General features: G+C 54.1%; 2 protein-coding genes and 1 non-coding gene across 4 annotated transcripts in view; all 3 read left to right on the forward strand.

The window, feature by feature from the left end:
- The window catches only part of SPG7 (SPG7 matrix AAA peptidase subunit, paraplegin), a 61,923-nt gene extending 54,400 nt beyond the window's left edge, over nucleotides 1-7,523 (forward strand). Inside the window, exons 13-17 of one of the 2 annotated variants that reach the window (XM_055232853.2) lie at nucleotides 380-495; nucleotides 2,733-2,889; nucleotides 3,550-3,716; nucleotides 4,247-4,324; nucleotides 6,644-7,523. In XM_055232853.2, the coding sequence (XP_055088828.1) occupies nucleotides 380-495; nucleotides 2,733-2,889; nucleotides 3,550-3,716; nucleotides 4,247-4,324; nucleotides 6,644-6,850 (725 nt within the window). In that variant the 3' untranslated portion in view covers nucleotides 6,851-7,523. Of the gene's footprint in view, nucleotides 1-379; nucleotides 496-2,732; nucleotides 2,890-3,549; nucleotides 3,717-4,246; nucleotides 4,325-5,607; nucleotides 6,598-6,643 lie in introns of those variants that run through there. The other variant, XM_055232852.2, reaches the window with a different exon arrangement.
- Nucleotides 7,524-10,365: 2,842 nt separating this feature from the next.
- RPL13 (ribosomal protein L13) lies at nucleotides 10,366-13,133 on the forward strand. Its single transcript, XM_055232854.1, has 6 exons — nucleotides 10,366-10,470; nucleotides 10,696-10,819; nucleotides 10,983-11,124; nucleotides 11,320-11,493; nucleotides 12,073-12,129; nucleotides 12,940-13,133. The coding sequence occupies exons 2-6, from the start codon at nucleotides 10,716-10,718 to the stop codon at nucleotides 13,096-13,098; spliced, it is 636 nt and encodes a 211-aa protein (XP_055088829.1). The 5' UTR covers nucleotides 10,366-10,470; nucleotides 10,696-10,715; the 3' UTR covers nucleotides 13,099-13,133.
- LOC129457909 (small nucleolar RNA MBII-202) lies at nucleotides 11,176-11,259 on the forward strand. Its single transcript, XR_008649446.1, has one exon. It is a non-coding gene; the product is annotated as a small nucleolar RNA MBII-202 (small nucleolar RNA).
- Nucleotides 13,134-17,219: the final 4,086 nt, after the last annotated feature.

Below are 17,219 nucleotides of genomic sequence, written 5' to 3' on the forward strand. Positions count from 1 at the left end.
TTGACCACACGGGGCAGGATCAGGGCCCAGCCAGGGAGAGGCCGGGGCCTAAGGCATTCTTTTTTGTTTGTTTTTTGAGACAGAGTCTCACCCTGTCGCCCAGCCTGGAGTGCAGTGGCATGATCTTGGCTCACTGTAACCTCCGTCTCCCGGGTTCAAGTGATTCTCCTGCCTCAGCCTCCCGAGTAGCTGGGACTACAGGTGCCCACCATCACACCCAGCTAATTTTTGTATTTTTAGTAGAGACGGGGTTTCACCATATTGGTCAGGCTGGTCTTGAAATCCTGTCCTGAGGTGATCGGCCCGCCTGGGCCTTCCAAAGCGCTGGGATTACAGGCATGAGGTACCGTGCCCGACTCACACCCTGGCATTCTTTCAGGGACTGCCAAAAAGAGCAAGATCCTGTCCAAGGAAGAACAGAAAGTGGTTGCGTTTCATGAGTCGGGCCACACCTTGGTGGGCTGGATGCTGGAGCACACGGAGGCCGTGATGAAGGTGGGTCTTGGCAGGTGCCTGTGTCTGTAGCTGACTGGGGAGTCCCGCCTGTGTCTGTAGGTCATGTGAGAGGAAAGCCTGCCACTGTCATGATCCATGGAGCAGGGTGGGAGGCGACTGATGGGCGGGAACTCGAACATGGGAGGCAGGAGTGGGCTGTGTCACATCGGAGCATGGTGCTGCTATTGGGGTGACTCCTGGAAGGTTACATCATGCAGTGGGGTTTCGCTGCCTTTGCCTGTCCACCCCAAATGACTCCTAACATTGGAAAGAAGTAAGTTGAGTGTACATTTAAAAAATACTACTCTAGGCTGGGCATGGTGGATCACCTGAGGTCAGGAGTTCAAGACCAGCCTGGCCAACATGGCAAAACTGTCTCTACCACAAACAAACAAAAAACTACTCTTGTAGGCAGCTGTGAACTCGATGTAAGTTTATTCTCACCAAATGGTGATGTTACAGCTTCTCTAAGACGTGGCTCCACCACCGGGAGTCCGAGTGCTGCCAAGAGGAGGTCTGTACTCGGAACGCAGGTGCCGTCTTTACAGTGGAGCCCCAGGGACCCGTGCAGGTTTGAGGCTCCGCTGGGAAGGCAGCTGTGCTGTGTTCCTACCTCAGGGTTCGCTGCAAAAAATGCATGTGGTGTAGCAGTTGCCAGCTTGGTTTGACAGTGGTGGTCTCTGTGATCGTTTCTCAGGAGTGAGTTGTAGCAAAGTTGGGTGTTAATCCGAGAGCATCCTGCCCATCCCAGGCTCTCAGCAGGGCTGAGGCAGCGTTTGGGGACCAGATCCGTGCTGCTCCTTGGTGATGTGCACCACAGTCATGGGACCAGAGCCAGGTCCACTGTGGGGCGAGTGGACACTGAAAAACTCAGCAGTGAACACAACGTTTTAACACAGTAATGTCAAGAAATCAAAATTAATGCAGAGACTTTGGGAGGCCAAGGCGGGCGGATCACTTGAGGTCAGGAGTTCGAGACCAGCCTGGCCAACATGATGTAACCCCATCTCTACCAAAAATACAAAAAATTAGCTGGGCGTGGTGGTGCATACCTGTAACCCTAGCCACTTGAGAGGCAGAGGCACAAGAATCTCTTGAACCCGGGAGGCAGAGTCTGCAGTGAGCCAAGACTGTGATGCTGTACTCCAGCCTGGGTGACAAAGCAAGATTCTCAAAGGGAAAAAAAAAGAATTTTTACTGTATTTGATGGGCAGAAGTCAGAGAGTCACAATGAAAAAGTGAGTCTCCTTCCCAAGGCTCAGTGTCCTGCCAGGAAAAGGTTGTGAATTGGCTCTTATGGTTTTGGTCATTAATGCGATCATCACTGCAGCTGTTATTTAGAGCCTTTTTTTTGTTTTGAGACAGGGTCTCCCTGTCTGTCGCCCAGACCGGAGTCCAGTGGTGCAGTCACAGCTCACTGCAGCCTCGATCTCCCGGGCTCACACGATCCTCCTACCTCAGCCTCCTGCATAGCTTGGACTACAGGCATGCCCCACCGGTGGCCCGGGTAATTTTTGTATTTTTTTGTAGCGAAGGAGTCTTGTTATGTTGCCCAGGCTAGTCTCGAACTCATGGGCTCATGCAATCTGCCCACCTCTAACTCCCAAAGTACTGAGATCACAGATGTGAGCCACCCCGCCCGGCCTGGTTTTAGATTTTAAATTAAGCGTCCTCTCGGGGTTCTCAGAGCACTTGGATGTGGCCATCTTGCTGCCACAATTCTCAGAAACAGCAGCTGGGCCAGCAAAGGACCTGCTCCTGCCCTGTCTCCCTCCGTCTCCCACTCAGCGGTTCTGTGTTGTTGGGTTAGCACGTTGCCCCGCACCCACCTCCTTGCACACTTGATGTGGGGGTGTGGGGGAGCAGCAGAGGTGAGGACAGCCTCTGCTCCCTCAGTATCCTGGGGTTCTCAGTGCTCTGAACCCTCAGTAGCAGTCGCTGGTGCGAGGGGTTAGCGCAGCGGCCATCGGGCGTGTAACTTGTCCTTCACCTCTCAGCTGTCTTCTACGGGCCTTGTCTTCTTGGCTCCCTGCCTGCCTGGTCATGTATGAGAAGACGCTTCCCGGCAGTGTATGAACAGGCACCTGTGGTGGGAACCTGCTGTCTCTGGGCTAGAGTGTTGGGGTCCTCTGTTGTTGTAAAAGATGCTGCAGATGACGGAGACATCTTAGTCCCATACCTTCCTCCTCAAAGCCCACATCCTGCCTACTGACCTGGGCCATCTTGACCTTGTGCAGGTCTCCATAGCCCCTCGGACAAACGCCGCCCTGGGCTTTGCTCAGATGCTCCCCAGAGACCAGCACCTCTTCACCAAGGAGCAGCTGTTTGAGCGGATGTGCATGGCCCTGGGGGGGCGGGCCTCGGAAGCGCTGTCCTTCAACAAGGTCACTTCCGGTGAGGAGCAGCGGCGTGGGCCCTGGAGATTTCAGAGTGCTTTTCCTTGGATGATTCCTTCTGTTCCAGTGCATGCCACGGGGGTGAATCTGGTGTAGACATAGTTTTGAATTTATTAAGTATTTTGTAAAAGATAAATTGTGGTCGTAGGAGATTTGGAGCTAAGCAAGACTTTTTAGATAATTTAATTGGACAAAAACTTAACCTATATGCCAACTCTAAACACATTTAATTGGTTAATTATTGGTAATGGCTACAAGAAACGGAATAAAATTGAAGCAGCTTCACTGTTCTGAAGCTGTTACTGCACTGGGATATCCAGGGAGCTGCAGGAGGGTCCCAGGGGCCCCTGGGCTCCAGGTCCGTGGGTTTGCGTCGCATAGGTCTGGGCTTGTGCTGGAGAACTGCCATGCAGTGAGCTCCAATATGCCCCCAGATTCTAGATTTCCAAATAAAAGAGCATTTCTGAAAGTTTTAAGACTCTCTTAAGGAACAGTGGCAAGGTGCCAACGTCCTCACTGTCCAGCTAACGGTGGGTCCTCGGGAGGGAGGGGATGGGGAGGCGGTGCTGCCTCAGGGCTCTGACCGGGACGCCTGGGGCCCAGCGCTGTTGTGCACCTGCAGTGCTGAGGATCCCTCTGTCTTGACCCCACCCTCCAGGGGCACAGGACGACCTGAGGAAGGTCACCCGCATTGCCTACTCCATGGTGAAGCAGTTTGGGATGGCACCTGGCATCGGGCCCATCTCCTTCCCTGAGGCACAGGAGGGACTCATGGGCATCGGGCGGCGCCCCTTCAGCCAAGGCCTGCAGCAGATGATGGACCATGTGAGTCGGCCCTGGCCACACTGCTGCCCTCCGTGCTCCCGGGGAAGGGAGTCCCTGGGTCTGCCACACAACGGCCACCCACGGCCGCCCCAGCTGAGCTCAGCTGCAGGCCCCACCTGGGTTTCTTCCTTCTGGGCTCTGCTGTAGTTCCCACCTGTGGAGTATGTTTTTCTCACATGAGGACATAGATGCTCCTAATGAAATTATAGATGTGAATCTGGGAAGAATCTCAAATAAATACACTGAGCAATAGACCAGGGCCCACATGGCCTTCAGACTGGGCCAGGAAGGGCTGGTGTGTGCCTGTGAGGCAGCTGTGGGTGGGTGTGGGTGGGTGGGCTGGCATGCGGAGCCCTGCTTTTCCGGCAGTGGTCACAGGGGCAGGAGACCACCTGTTGGCTGAGGAGTCCTGTTCCTCCTGGGAGGGGAAAGGCCGTGTTCCCAGTCCGGCATTTCTTTTCTATGCTTTTGCTTTGGTGCTGGAGCCAGGCGGCCAGCCTTGCCCCTGACACAGTTCCCTCCACTCACAGGAAGCAAGACTGCTGGTGGCCAAGGCCTACAGACACACCGAGAAGGTGCTGCAGGACAACCTGAACAAGCTGCAGGCGGTGAGGCCCTGGCCAGGCGTGGGGGCTACGGCGTCGCACAGCGTCCATACAGCACCCACGGTCCCCACCCCTCTCGTGAAGTATTTCCAAGGCACACAGAGTACAGAGAACACTCTGGCCAATGTGAATTCTACCCAGCTCAACTGAAACTTACATGTTCCATACTTTTTGTCATGAACTCGTCAAGTGTGTTCCCCCAAGGTAGAAAGAAGGCTGCCAAAAAGTCTCCTGTGCCTATTCCGGCCATTAGCAATTACCAATGTTTTGTCAGTTTTGTTTAATCTTTTTCCAAGTCTTACACTTTCTTCTTGAACATTTTTTTAAAATAAAGTTTTAATTTTAGAGTAGGATTTTTTTTTTTTTTGAGACAAAGTCTTGCTCTGTCGCCCAGGCTGGAATGCAATGGCGACATCTTGGCTCACTGCAACCTCTGCCTCTCGGGTTCCAGCGATTCTCCTGCCTCAGCCTCCTGAGTAGCTGGGACTGCAGGCACATACCAACACACCTGGCTAATTTTTTTTTTTTTGAGATGGTGTCTCTGTCGGGAGGCTAGAGTGCAGTGGCGCAATCTCAGCTCACTGCCACCTCCACCTCCCCACTTCAAGCATTCTCCTGTCTCAGGCTCCCAAGTGGCTGGGATTACAGGCACGCATCACCATGCCCAGCTAATTTTTGTATTTTTAGTAGAGGTGGGGTTTTACCACGTTGGCCAGGCTGGTCTTGAACTCCTGGCCTCAGGTGGTCCACCTGCCTCGGCCTCCCCAAGTGTTGGGATTACAGGCATGAGCCACAGCCCCGCACTGATTATAGTGTTAGATGTAGAAAAGTTGCAGGCGCGGTGCAGAGAGCTCCCTGCCACCCTGCCCTGCTCCCCGTGGAGGCCCCCATGGGGCAGTCCTCCCACCTGCCCCCGCCGACCCGCGGTGATGGGTCCCACGTGATTCAGACGTGCTCAGTCTCCGCAGTGTCCTTTCCGGTCCTGGGAGTCCCTGTGGCGTTTGATCGCTCGTCTCCTTAGGCTCCTCTGGGGTGACAGTTCCTCAGACCTCCCTTGTTTTGAGGGCTTTGGCAGTTTTGAGGATTGGTCTCATGTTTTGTAGGACGTTCCTCAGTTGGGATTGTCTCATGTGTTTCTCACAGTGGGCAGAGCTGGAGTGAACGTTTGTGTCCCTGGGTTTTGGTAACTGCTGCTTAGAACTCAGGAGAGGTGCACGAGTCTTTGTCCCATGTTGTGAACATGTTGTGAACACAGGTAGGCAGTGGATGGGCAGTTGTTTCTTCAGCCTCCCCTTGTGTCTCTCAGGCGGGCACTGTGTGTCACGTGGGGATCGTGTTTGGGGCCCTCAGAGTGTTGTCCCCAACCAGCAGCAGCAGCTTCTGGGCAGATGTGGGCATTGCTGTCCCCGGCTGAAGCAGGCCTGCCTGTGGACACGTGCTTGTCACGGTTGACAAAGCAGCTCTGCAGAGTTCAGGTGCACCATAGTGGGAGCCACAACAGGGCAAAGCTGCAGGCGAGGCTTCTCACTGGCTGAGGAGTGGCGTGTCTGCCCCGTGTGTGAACTGTCAGCCACTCAGACACTCAGTGGGTTGCAGAACTTAGTAAAATCTCATACCAGCCCTAGAGAGGAAGTGTTTGTCTCTTGCAATACAGCCACAGGTAAATCACCCTAGCTTCAGGGGTTACCATTTTCTTTAGAAAATCTGGAAGAGTGAGGAAAGGAGCAGGCAATTAACAACAACAAAAAAATCTGGAAGAGTTCTGCCTTCACAGAAACCAATGAAATGTGGCTGTGGCAGTGTTTTCTGTGGTCGGGCCAGGCCACCTCAGAGGCCACCCCAGAGGCAGGGCCACCGGCACAGGACAGTTGGCATCTCAAGTGTTTTCCAGGATCCCACCTAGAGTGGCAGAAATTCACTTCCCCAAATTGAGAGGTCCCAGCTCACACAACTTCGCCTCAGATTCCTTCTCCCAGTGTTGCTCTCCTCAGTCAGGAGGGTTCAGCGTTTTACCCGTCTCCTTCCCTGTAGACACGCACGCCTTGTTTGGTGAAAGAAATTGCAGTTGCCAAAAATAAGCCAAGATTTTGAATGGAAGTAGAAAAATTAATGAGGCTGGCCGCCGGAAAATCATTTATGAGGTTGAGATGGGGGTGATTCTTCTTTCGGAGCTGCCTCCGTGCCTCCGCCTCCCTGGGAAAGTGGCCTGTCCCGGGTGTCCTGCACACAGACAGGCCCTGACGCCTCTCGCCACCTCCCCAGGACAGAGAGATGCTCTGTCTGCCCTGGGGACTCACACAGTGCTCTGCCTGTTCTTTCTAGCTGGCAAACGCCCTTCTGGAAAAGGAAGTGATAAACTATGAGGACATTGAGGCTCTCATTGGCCCGCCGCCCCATGGGCCGAAGAAAATGATCGCGCCGCAGCGGTGGATCGACGCCCAGAGGGAGAAACAGGACTTGGGAGAGGAGGAGACCGAAGAGACCCAGCAGCCCCCGCTTGGAGGCGAAGAGCCGACTTGGCCCAAGTAGTTGGGATGTGTTGGTCGCACGTGCGGGTGGTCCGGGAAGTGAGGGCTTACTCAGCTACCGTGAGTTGCTTTTCAGCGGAGGTTTGCCCTTCCTCTCGCGGCCCTCAGTAGTCCCTGCACAGCGACTTCTGAGATCTGTTTATTGATGACCCTTTTCATGATTTTAAGTTTATCTGCAGAAACTACTGACGGAGTCTTGTGTTTGTGAGTTGTTTCCCCTATGGGGAAGGTTATCAGTGCTTTCCCGAGTGAGCATGGAACACCTCGAGTTCACAGGGTTATAGACAGTCGTTCCCAGTGTGGCTGAGGCCACCCAGAGGCAGCAGAGCATTCAGACTCCGAACAGACCCCTGTTCATGCCGACGCTCGCATGGCCGCCCCAGTTCCTGTGGCTCCCTCGGAATGCTAAGGGGATCGGACATGAAAGGACCCTGTGAGCCGATCGTTGTATCTCCAGCGGCCCTGTCATCCAGCTCACTCATCAATGGGGCCACAGTCAGGCCCAGGCACTGGGCTCCAGAGGACTCAACACTGCCCCCTGCTGCCATGTGGGCTGGTGCAAGTTGAGGACTTCTTGCTCTAATCACGCATGCAGTGTTGGGGATGCCTTGGTTTTTACTGCTCTGAGAATTGTTGAGATACTTTACTAATAAACTCTGTGGTTGAAAAATCTACATTTGCATTGTCTGGCCAGCTCTAACGCAGAGGAGCTGGTGGGCTTGCCCTGGATCACAGGGTCTTGTAGTTTCAGTTTATAATTTGAGTAATGCAGGGACTAAGTGACAAACTCCTTCTGTAGGAATCTGGGGCCTGGACCCTGTAGGGATAGAAGATGACCCAGGACACCCTGGCCCTGTGTTCCGGGGCATGCGGCTCCCATTCCGGCCCCCTTGCTTCCGCCCTCCCTGTGGTGCAGTGACGTGAGTGGATTGTCCTGTTGCTGCTACAACGCTGAAACGCCGGCGGAGCAGTAAGGAGGCAGCCACAGGTGCAGTCATACACCCGAGGATGGCCTCTCTGAGAGACGCCTTGACTTTTGCCCCAGTTCTCCAAATCCAAAGACCAGCACATAGTTGGGAGGGTCTTAGCTGGTGTAGCCAAGGGTAGTGTCCTCGGTAATTGTTTTTTTTGCTGTTGTGTTGGTTTTTGACAGAGTCTTGCTCTGTTGCCCAGGCTAGAGTGCAGTGGCACCATCTCGGCTCACTGCAGCCTCGATCTTCTGGGCTCAAGCAATCCTCCTGACTCAGCCTCCCAAGTAGCTGGGACCACAGGCACGCAGCATTATGCTCGACTAATTTTTGTATTTTTTGTGGAGACAGGGCTAGACTGGAATTTCTGAGTTCAAGTGATCCTCCTGCCTTGGCCTCCCAATGTGTTGGGATTACAGGTGTGAGCCACTGTGCCAAGCCTTTTGTGAAATCATTTTATTATTTTTTAATAATTTTTTTTTTGGAGATGGAATCTAGCTCTGTAGTCCAGGCTGGAGTGCAGTGGCACGATCTTGGGTCACTGCAACCTCCGCCTCCCGGGTTCACGCCATTCTCCTGCCTCAGCCTCCCAAGTAGCTGGGACCACAGGTGCCTGCCACCACACCCGGCTAATTTTGTCTATTTTTAGTAGAGTCGGGGTTTCACCATGTTAGCCAGGATAGTCTCAATCTCCTGACCTCATGATCCGCCCACCTTGGCCTCCCAAAGTACTGGCATTAGAGGTGTGAGCCACCACGTCCAGCTCTAAATTTTTCATTTTTGAGATGGAAGCTTAACTCTGTCACCCAGGCTGGAGTGCAGTGGCACAATCTCAACTCACTGTAACCTCTGCCTCCTGGGTTCAAGTGATTCCCGTTGAACTTGTACTGTCTTAGTCTCTGGAGTAGCTAGGATTACAGGTGTACACCAGCACACATGGCTAATTTTTGTATTTTTAGTAGAGACAGGATTTCACCATGTTGGCTAGGCTGGTCTCGAACGCTTGACCTCAGGTGATCCACCCACCTCGTCTTCCCAAAGTGCTGGGATTTACAGGCATGAGCCACTGTGCCTGGCCTGTGAAATTCTTCTTTTTTTTTTTTGTTTACTGAGTCTCGCTCTGTTGCCCAGGCTAGAGTGCAGTGATGCGATCTTGGCTCATTGCAACCTCTGCCTCCCCGGTTCAAGCAATTCTGGTGACTCAGCTTCCTAAGTAGCTAGGATTACAGGCATGCGCCACCACGCCCAGCTTTTTTGTATTTTTAGTAGAGACAGGGTTTCACCATGTTACCAGGCTGATCTCAAACTCTTGACCTCAGGTGATCCACCCACCTCAGCCTCCCAAAGTGCTGGGACTGTGAAATTCTTAAAATGTGGATTAAGTTGGCCTGGCACAGTGGCTCACACGCCTGTAATCCCAGCACTTTGGAAGGCCGAGGCGGGTGGATCACGAGGTCAGGAGATCGAGACCATCCTGGCTAACAGTGAAACGCCGTCTGTACTAAAAATACAAAAAATTAGCCTGGCGTGGTGGTGGGCGCCTGTAGTCCCAGCTACTTGGGAGGCTGAGGCAGGAGAATGGCGTGAACCCGGGAGGCGGAGCTTGCAGTGAGCCGAGATGATGGCCACTGCACTCCAGCCTGGGCAACAGAGGGAGACTACGTCTCAAAAAAAAAAAAAAAAAAAAATGTGGATTAAGTTTTACCAGGAGAAGCGTGGTGATTGGATGAGGGTAGGGAAGAAAGAGGGTTATTGGGATTTAAAGGTTTCCAGGTAGCAGTAAGAAGGATGGTGCCTTCACAGACTTGTACTAGAGAATAAGAGCTGGCTTTTTGTTGATGCTTTTCTTTGTGAAGGGAGGCAGTAGGCACAGCAGGTCAGTGTGTGACATTTTCAGTCGGGTACCCCTGACCTTAGAGAAGTCACCTAATCCTGGGCCAAGGGAAAGCGACAGAGGCCAACAGTAACTCCATCTGTCTACTAAAATACCAAAAATTAGCAGGGCGTGGCGGCGGGCGCCTGCAATCCCAGCTACTTGGGAGGCTGAGGCAGGGGAATTGTTTGAACCCGGGACGCGGAGGTTGCAGTGAGCCGAGATCACGCCATTGCACTCCAGCCTGGGCGACGGAGCGAGACTCTGTCTCCAAAAAAAAAAAAGCATAAATGTTCTAAATGCATGGGAGGAGAATAAACGCTGGAACGACGAGGACGAAGACCTCAGGTTGCGCAAACTCGGATGTCATTGCGCTACAAACGTGTCTCACAGATGTGAACAAACTTAGAATTCCCAGGGCGTCGCCTGTTCGCCGTCAGCCCAGATGCTGGACTTGCGCGCGTTAGCCCGCCAGAAGGGACTCGGCCGCGGCCCGCGCAGCGGCTGAAGCGCCGGGGTAGTAACGGCGGACGTCAAGGAAGTCTGGCCGCCGGTTACGCAGGGCCCAGGGATCACGGATGCCCCGCCGCATTCTCAGCGGCAACATGTCTGCGAGGAGCGCCCTAGGGCTGCCGGGAGAGCCGCGGCGACGTCAGTTCCTCCTTTCCGGATTCTGATTGGTCAGAGCGCCTGGCGCTTCTGGTTGGCCGGCCCTGCTATCATCCCTGGGTGCATTGCGGTAGCGCTTCCTTTCCGCTCGGCTGTTTTCCTGCGCGGGAGGTGAGCGAGAGTGGGTCCCGGCCTTTGGGTTCATCCAGCGCCATCGGCCTGGCGCTGCAGCCAACGCGGGAATGGATGGGCCGCTTATTCTTCGCAGACAGCGTTCGGCCGCGGCCTGGGCTCTAGGCGCGGCCGGACGGCCTATTCTGGAGGATTCGGGGCGGAGGCCCGGGGGGTGCGCGCGCCCGGGGCCCGGCCTCTCACTCGCTCCCCTCTCGTCCGCAGCCGCAGGGCCGTAGGCAGCCATGGCGCCCAGCCGGAATGGCATGGTCTTGAAGCCCCACTTCCACAAGGACTGGCAGCGGCGCGTGGCCACGTGGTTCAACCAGCCGGCCCGGAAGATCCGCAGGTGAGCCCTGCGCTCGGGGCTGCCCCTCGGGTTCGTGCCCGCGGCTGCGCCTTGGTTTGGGGGTGGCCGATGCCAGGGCGGGGGGCGCTGTCTGCCGCCGTCGCGGAGCGCTTACCTGGCGGCCTTAGGCAAGGGTGACCGCCGCTGCGCTTCTCTCCACCAGGCGCAAGGCCCGGCAAGCCAAGGCGCGCCGCATCGCCCCGCGCCCCGCGTCGGGGCCCATCCGGCCCATCGTGCGCTGCCCCACGGTTCGGTACCACACGAAGGTGCGCGCCGGCCGCGGCTTCAGCCTGGAGGAGCTCAGGGTGAGTACTGGCAGCGCTGCCCCCAAGCCCCCTCTGTTGGCCTCAGTCGCGTGATGACATTCTCCGGAATCGCTGTACGGCCTTGATGAAAGCACATTTGAACCCTTTTCCATCTGATTGCTGAGGCTTTTCATGCAGGCGTCGGGGCTGGAGAAAGCCCGGGCCTGCCTCCATCTCTCTCTGGTTCTGAGGCAGGTGGCCGGCATTCACAAGAAGGTGGCCCGGACCATCGGCATTTCTGTGGATCCGAGGAGGCGGAACAAGTCCACGGAATCCCTGCAGGCCAACGTGCAGCGGCTGAAGGAGTACCGCTCCAAACTCATCCTCTTCCCCAGGAAGCCCTCGGCCCCCAAGAAGGGAGACAGTTCTGTGAGTACACGGCTCTGTGGCCGTCCTGGCGCGCAGGGACAGTGAGGCTTGTTTCCTTTATCAGGAAACACCCCGTCTCTGGGTATTGCTGGGGTGAGAAGAACCAAAACATTGTGGATGATGAGCTAAGCGGGACTGCTAAGGTTCACCTGTGCTTTTCAGCAGAGATAACCTTAATGGTCATGGCAACGGCTGTGTGACTTGGAGCCAGCTTTTTCCATTGACATCATTGCTCTCCCTAACATGCTTCATATTCCACAATATTTCTAGAAAGACCTTGTAGGATAAGGTTGATAAAGAGTCCATTGTATACATTTCTGGGTAGTTGAATCAGGGAACAGTTTTCTCTGCCCCGACCGTGGTTCGCAGGTAGATAACTGTCTGATGCGTGTTCCATCAACTCAGTAAGATAGTCACCTAACTAATAAGAACTGCTCTTAACACTGGGGTCACAAAGTATGTTGTGGAAAAGGCTCAGACACTGGTCCTGAACATGGGATCCCCAGGGAGAAGTTTGGGGCCAGGTGAGGGTGGAGTCCTTGCGGCCAAACCCACTTAAGTCTTCTCATTCACCAACAGGCTGAAGAACTGAAACTGGCCACCCAGCTGACAGGACCGGTCATGCCCATCCGGAATGTAAGTGGACACTTGCTCAAATCCAGGCTTTAGACAAGATCAGTGGGTGAACACGTGGGTATCTGAGATGGGGATCAGGCTTAAGAAAGTTAATAGTGGCAGTTGTGGGTGTCGAGGTTTGTGGAAAGGAACATTTCTTCTTTTTTTTTTTTTTTTTTTTTTTTTTTTTTTTTTTTTTTGAGACGGAGTCTTTCTCTGTTCCCTAGGCTGGAGTGCAGTGGCGCGATCTCGGCTCACTGCAAGCTCCGCCTCCTGGGTTCACGCCATTCTCCTGCCTCAGCCTCCCAAGTAGCTGGGACTACAGGCACCCGCCAACACGCCCGGCTAATTTTTTGTATTTTTAGTAGAGACGAGGTTTCACTGTGTTAGCCAGGATGGTCTCGATCTCCTGACCTCGTGATCCGCCTGCCTCGGCCTCCCAAAGTGCTGTGATTACAGGCTTGAGCCACCGCGCCCGGCCGGGAACATTTCTTCTTAGTTTTTACTTCTTGCAACCACGAAGCCATGCATTGGGAAATGTTTTTGTTTGTTTTGTGTGTTTTTTTGGAGTTTCTCTATGTTGTTTACGTTGGTTTTGAATTTCTGGGCTTATAGGACTGAGCCACCATGTCCAGCTCAGGGAGGGTTTTCCTTTCTTTTTATTTTTTTAAATCCCAGGGAAGGCGATTGACTCAGGGTTGCTTTTCAGCCGTGCTTAGGGCAGCGAACCTGCCCCCCAACCTCCGGGAGGTCCTCCGGGTTCTGCTGGCGCTTGGTTGTTCCCTTGGCCGTTGGTGCATGTGGGTTTGACGACCTGTGTTTCTCTTCTAGGTCTATAAGAAGGAGAAAGCTCGAGTCATCACTGAGGAGGAGAAGAATTTCAAAGCCTTCGCTAGTCTCCGCATGGCCCGTGCCAACGCCCGGCTTTTCGGCATACGGGCAAAAAGAGCCAAGGAAGCCGCAGAACAGGATGTGGAAAAGAAAAAATAAAGCCGTCCTGGGGACTTGGAATCAGTCAGCAGTCATGCTGGGTCTGCACGTGGTGTGTTTCGTGGGAACAACTGGGCCTGGGATGGGGCTTCGCTGCTGTGACTTCCTGGCACGGGATTTGGGGCTTTCTTGAAAGACAGTCCAAGCCCTGGATAATGCGTTGCTTTCTGTGTTAAAGCACTGTTGGTGTTTGGTTAGTGACTGATGTGAAATGGTTTTCTTCTGGGGAGGTTACAGATTGACCCTTCCCTTCACCGGGCTTCTTCACGCAGACAACAAGGTATTAGATGGCCCTGCCAAGTGTCGGCCTCTCCTGTTAAACTAAAACTTTTTTTTTTTTTTGAGACAGAGTCTCGCTCTGTCGCCCAGGCTGGAGTGCAGTGGCGGAATCTCAGCTCACTGCAAGCTCCGCCTCCCGGGTTCCTGCCATTCTCCTGCCTCAGCCTCTCCGAGTAGCTGGGACTACAGGCGCCTGTCACCACACCCCGCTAATTTTTTGTATATTTAGTAGAGACGGGGTTTCACCGTGGTCTCCTGACCTCGTGATCCGCCCGCCTCAGCCTCCCAAAGTGCTGGGATTACAAGCGTGAGCCACCACGCCCGGCCTAAACTGAAACATTCTAAAGCCATTGTTCCTGCTTCATGGACAAGGGGCAGCCAGAGAGAGTGCCAGGGTGCCCTGGTCTGAGCTGGCATCCCCATGTCTTCTGTGTCCAAGGGCAGCATGGTTTCTCGTGCAGTGCTCAGACACAGCCTTCCTTAGTCCTACCAGCTCACAGCAGCACCTGCTCTCCTTGGCATCTATGGCCATGAGAACCCCAGAGAAGCAGTTTCAGGGACCGAGTCAGATTCTGTTTTGTCTGCATGCCTCTGCCGGGTGCCAGTATTGAGGCACCCAGGGGGCTGTTACTGGTGCGGAAATAGGTGATGCCAGTACCTCTGCTGATGCATTCATAGCCACACTTGATACATGATGACAGCTTGCTTCTTTGGAAACAGATCTAAACATCTAGTAGATGATTGGAGGCTGTTGGCTACCATTTTCCTGTCTGAGGTGTAAGTGTTGGGTTCGTGATCAGTTTGTATGTTTGAGAATCTTGTCCTATGTAAAGATAGGGTGGGCCAGGCGCAGTGGCTCACGCCTGTAATCCTAACACTGGGAGGCTGAGGCAGGTGGATCACCTGAGGTCAGGAGTTCGAGACCAGCCTTGCCAACATGGTGAAACATCATCTCTACTAAAAATACAAAAATCAGCTGAGTGGTGACACACACCTGTAATCCCAGCTACTCACAAGGCTTGAACCCAGGAGGCAGAGATTGCAGTGAGCCAAGATGCGCCACTGTGCTCCAGCCTGGGTGACAGAGCGAGACTCGATCTCAAAAGAAAAAGGTTGTGCAAGGTGGATGGTTGGAAGCTTGAGCCTAGGCACGAATCCCTCTCACGTGAAAGGGTGTGAGGATTTCTGGTGGATTCCAACCTGGCCGAAGACTGGTCGCGGGGAGTGGGGGGTGCGGGGGTCTCCGGCACTCTGCCCCTCCAGCCTGCTTCCTCCCTGCCCACACCGCACTAGGGGAAGGGCCTTTCCTGCTGCCTGCAGGGCCGCACCTGGAGTAGGTAATGCAGTGTGGTGATGTGAAGGGAGCAGAGGTCCGCACCCCATCACACCCCTTGCTGTTTTTACTGTGGGACAAAAGCACTCTGATCTGCTTGTTCCGGGGGCCCTCCTACCAGCTGACTTCACGGGAAATCAGGGGGTTCAGGTATCATCCGTGCACCTGGGGCGGGGTAGTCTGCCCTGAACCTGCCAGAGTCCCCTCCCCATTTCACTGAAAGAGGAGTCTCCAGGGCCTAACCTTGTGTTCTCTCCGTTTGCTTAATCTATTAAGAGCCCTAACAGGAGAGGATGGGCTTTTTCTGTTGCCTGGGGCCCTGCTGTTGGCCAGTGCTCTTAGCAAGAGGTCATTTTTCTAGGTTGTGCTGGGACATTGTGAGTCTGGTGAGGGGCATGGATGTGGACTGGGCCGGGCTGCTTGCTGCCTGCTGCTCCACTACCTGAGATGCAGCAAGTGGGGCCGTGCCCTTCCTGGGGCTGAAGAAGGCGCCCGAAGGATAGCTGGGGGGTTGGGCAGGTGGGTGAGGCAGCCTCCCTGCTGACACGCAGACCTTGTAGCTGGAGCAAGATCTCTCCTGATCTAGGTACGGGCCTGTCTGCTCCAAGAAAGACTCTGCCACCAGATGCAAAGGGGCCCTTTGTTTTAACTTAGTCCCTGGGCACTGCCTGATTCAGCACCTGGCCACCCAAGATCCCCCGCTGGTGGGGACCCATCCCTGAGTGTGGCCTTGCCTGAGTGTGACCCGTCCCCGTGTGGCCCGTCCCCGAGTGTGACCTGTCCCTGAGTGTGGGCCGTCCCCGAGTGTGGCCGTCCCCGAGTGTGACCGTCCCCGAGTGTGACCATCTCCGGGTGTGACCGTCCCTGAGTGTGGCCTTGCCCAAGTGTGGCCGTCCCCAAGTGTGGCCGTCCCCGAGTGTGGCCATCCCTGAGTGGGGCTGTGCTGACTAGGAAGTGGCTTTTCAGCTGTGATATGTGGGCCTGACCTAGGGGTCACTGTGGAACCCGGGCTGGAACCAGTCCTCTGTGCCAGGCCTCAGGCAGGTTTCACTGGCCCTGAGGGGCAGCTGCCATGGCATGGGTCACTGGGAGCTGAGAGGAAGGGCTCCCACGAAGCCTCAGGCAAAGCGGCTCTGGGAACACCTTGATTTCAGCCATGTGAGCCCTCCCAGGGAGGGCAGCCAAGCTGTGAAGCCTTGGAAACTGATCTGTGTGCCACGAGCTTGTGGTCTGCTGCCCAGTGTAGGAAGTGCAGGTGCACCCAGGTTCCTCATTCCGTTTTGTAGGGTGTCCTTGGTGTGCAAGCACTTCCTGTTCCGCCTGTCGCCCCCGGGGAGCACGGGCTGGCTCTGTGGCGCCCTTGGCCTTGTAGAGGAGTTGGTTTTATGGCAGGTGCATCTCTGGGGAGCCTCCCACAGTGGGTCGGGGCTTTGCCAGCAATGCCCATGGGGGTCATGGGGCCAGGCGCGCTCCGGCTCCTGCAGAACTGATCAGGGATCATCTCGGGAGGCGCTAATCGCATGCCCTGGTGATGCACCGTTTCTCACACCAGCTGCTCTGGCCCAAGATAAAGGGGAAGACTAGTGTGCTGATAGGAGCTGCACACAGTTTTTCTCCATGTATTGTTTATTTTGCTTTTTCTTTTGGCTAGACATTAGGAATTTCAGTTTTCCCAAGTTGTATTTTTCCTTTCCTATTTTAAAATTATTATGCAGGGCTGGGTGAGGTCGCTCACGCCTGTAGTCTCAAAACGTTGGGAGGCTGAGGTGGGAGGATGGCATGAGCCCAGGAGTTTAAGGCTGCAGTGAGCCGAGATCGCTCCACTGCCCTCCAGCCTGGATGACAGAGCAAGACCCTGTCTCAAAAAGAAAAAAAATAAATTACTGTGCAGTAGTTTCGACCATGGAAGACTAGTGTGCATCTCTGAATTTTAACACGTTCCTCGCCCATCCATGCATAGTTTTATTTGGAATCTGGTTATCCTGTAGTTGCTTTGTTAAAAATATATGTAATTGCAATCATTTAAAAAGGAAAAAATAGGCCAGGTACAGTGGCTCCTGCCTGTAATCCCAGCACTTTAGGAGGCCGGGGAGGGCAGATCGTCCGAACCCAGGAGTTTGAGACTAGCCTGGGCAACATGGCAAAGACCCATGTCTACCAAAAAAAATAAAAATATTAGCCGGCATGGTGGCGTGCGCCTATAGCTACTCAGGAGGCTGAGGCGGGAGGATCGCTTGAGCCTGGGAAGTCGAGGCTGCAGTGAGCCGAGACTGTGCCACTGCACTCCATCTTGGGTGACAGAGTGAGAGACCCTGTCTCAAAAAAAAAAAAAAAAAAAAAGGAAGTAATAATACTAATTAGAACTGTTGTAACTTAGAAATTACAGTCATTTTAGGTTATTTGGTGTTTTTTTCATTTGAACCAGAGAAGTGGGTACCTGCATTCTTTGCTCTATTTTTGTGTGTCTCCGTATATTCGTTTTTTGTTTATAATTAGTTGCATTTATTTT

This window comes from Symphalangus syndactylus, chromosome 11 (assembly GCF_028878055.3).
Source record: "Symphalangus syndactylus isolate Jambi chromosome 11, NHGRI_mSymSyn1-v2.1_pri, whole genome shotgun sequence".
Taxonomy (NCBI): Eukaryota; Metazoa; Chordata; class Mammalia; order Primates; family Hylobatidae; genus Symphalangus; species Symphalangus syndactylus.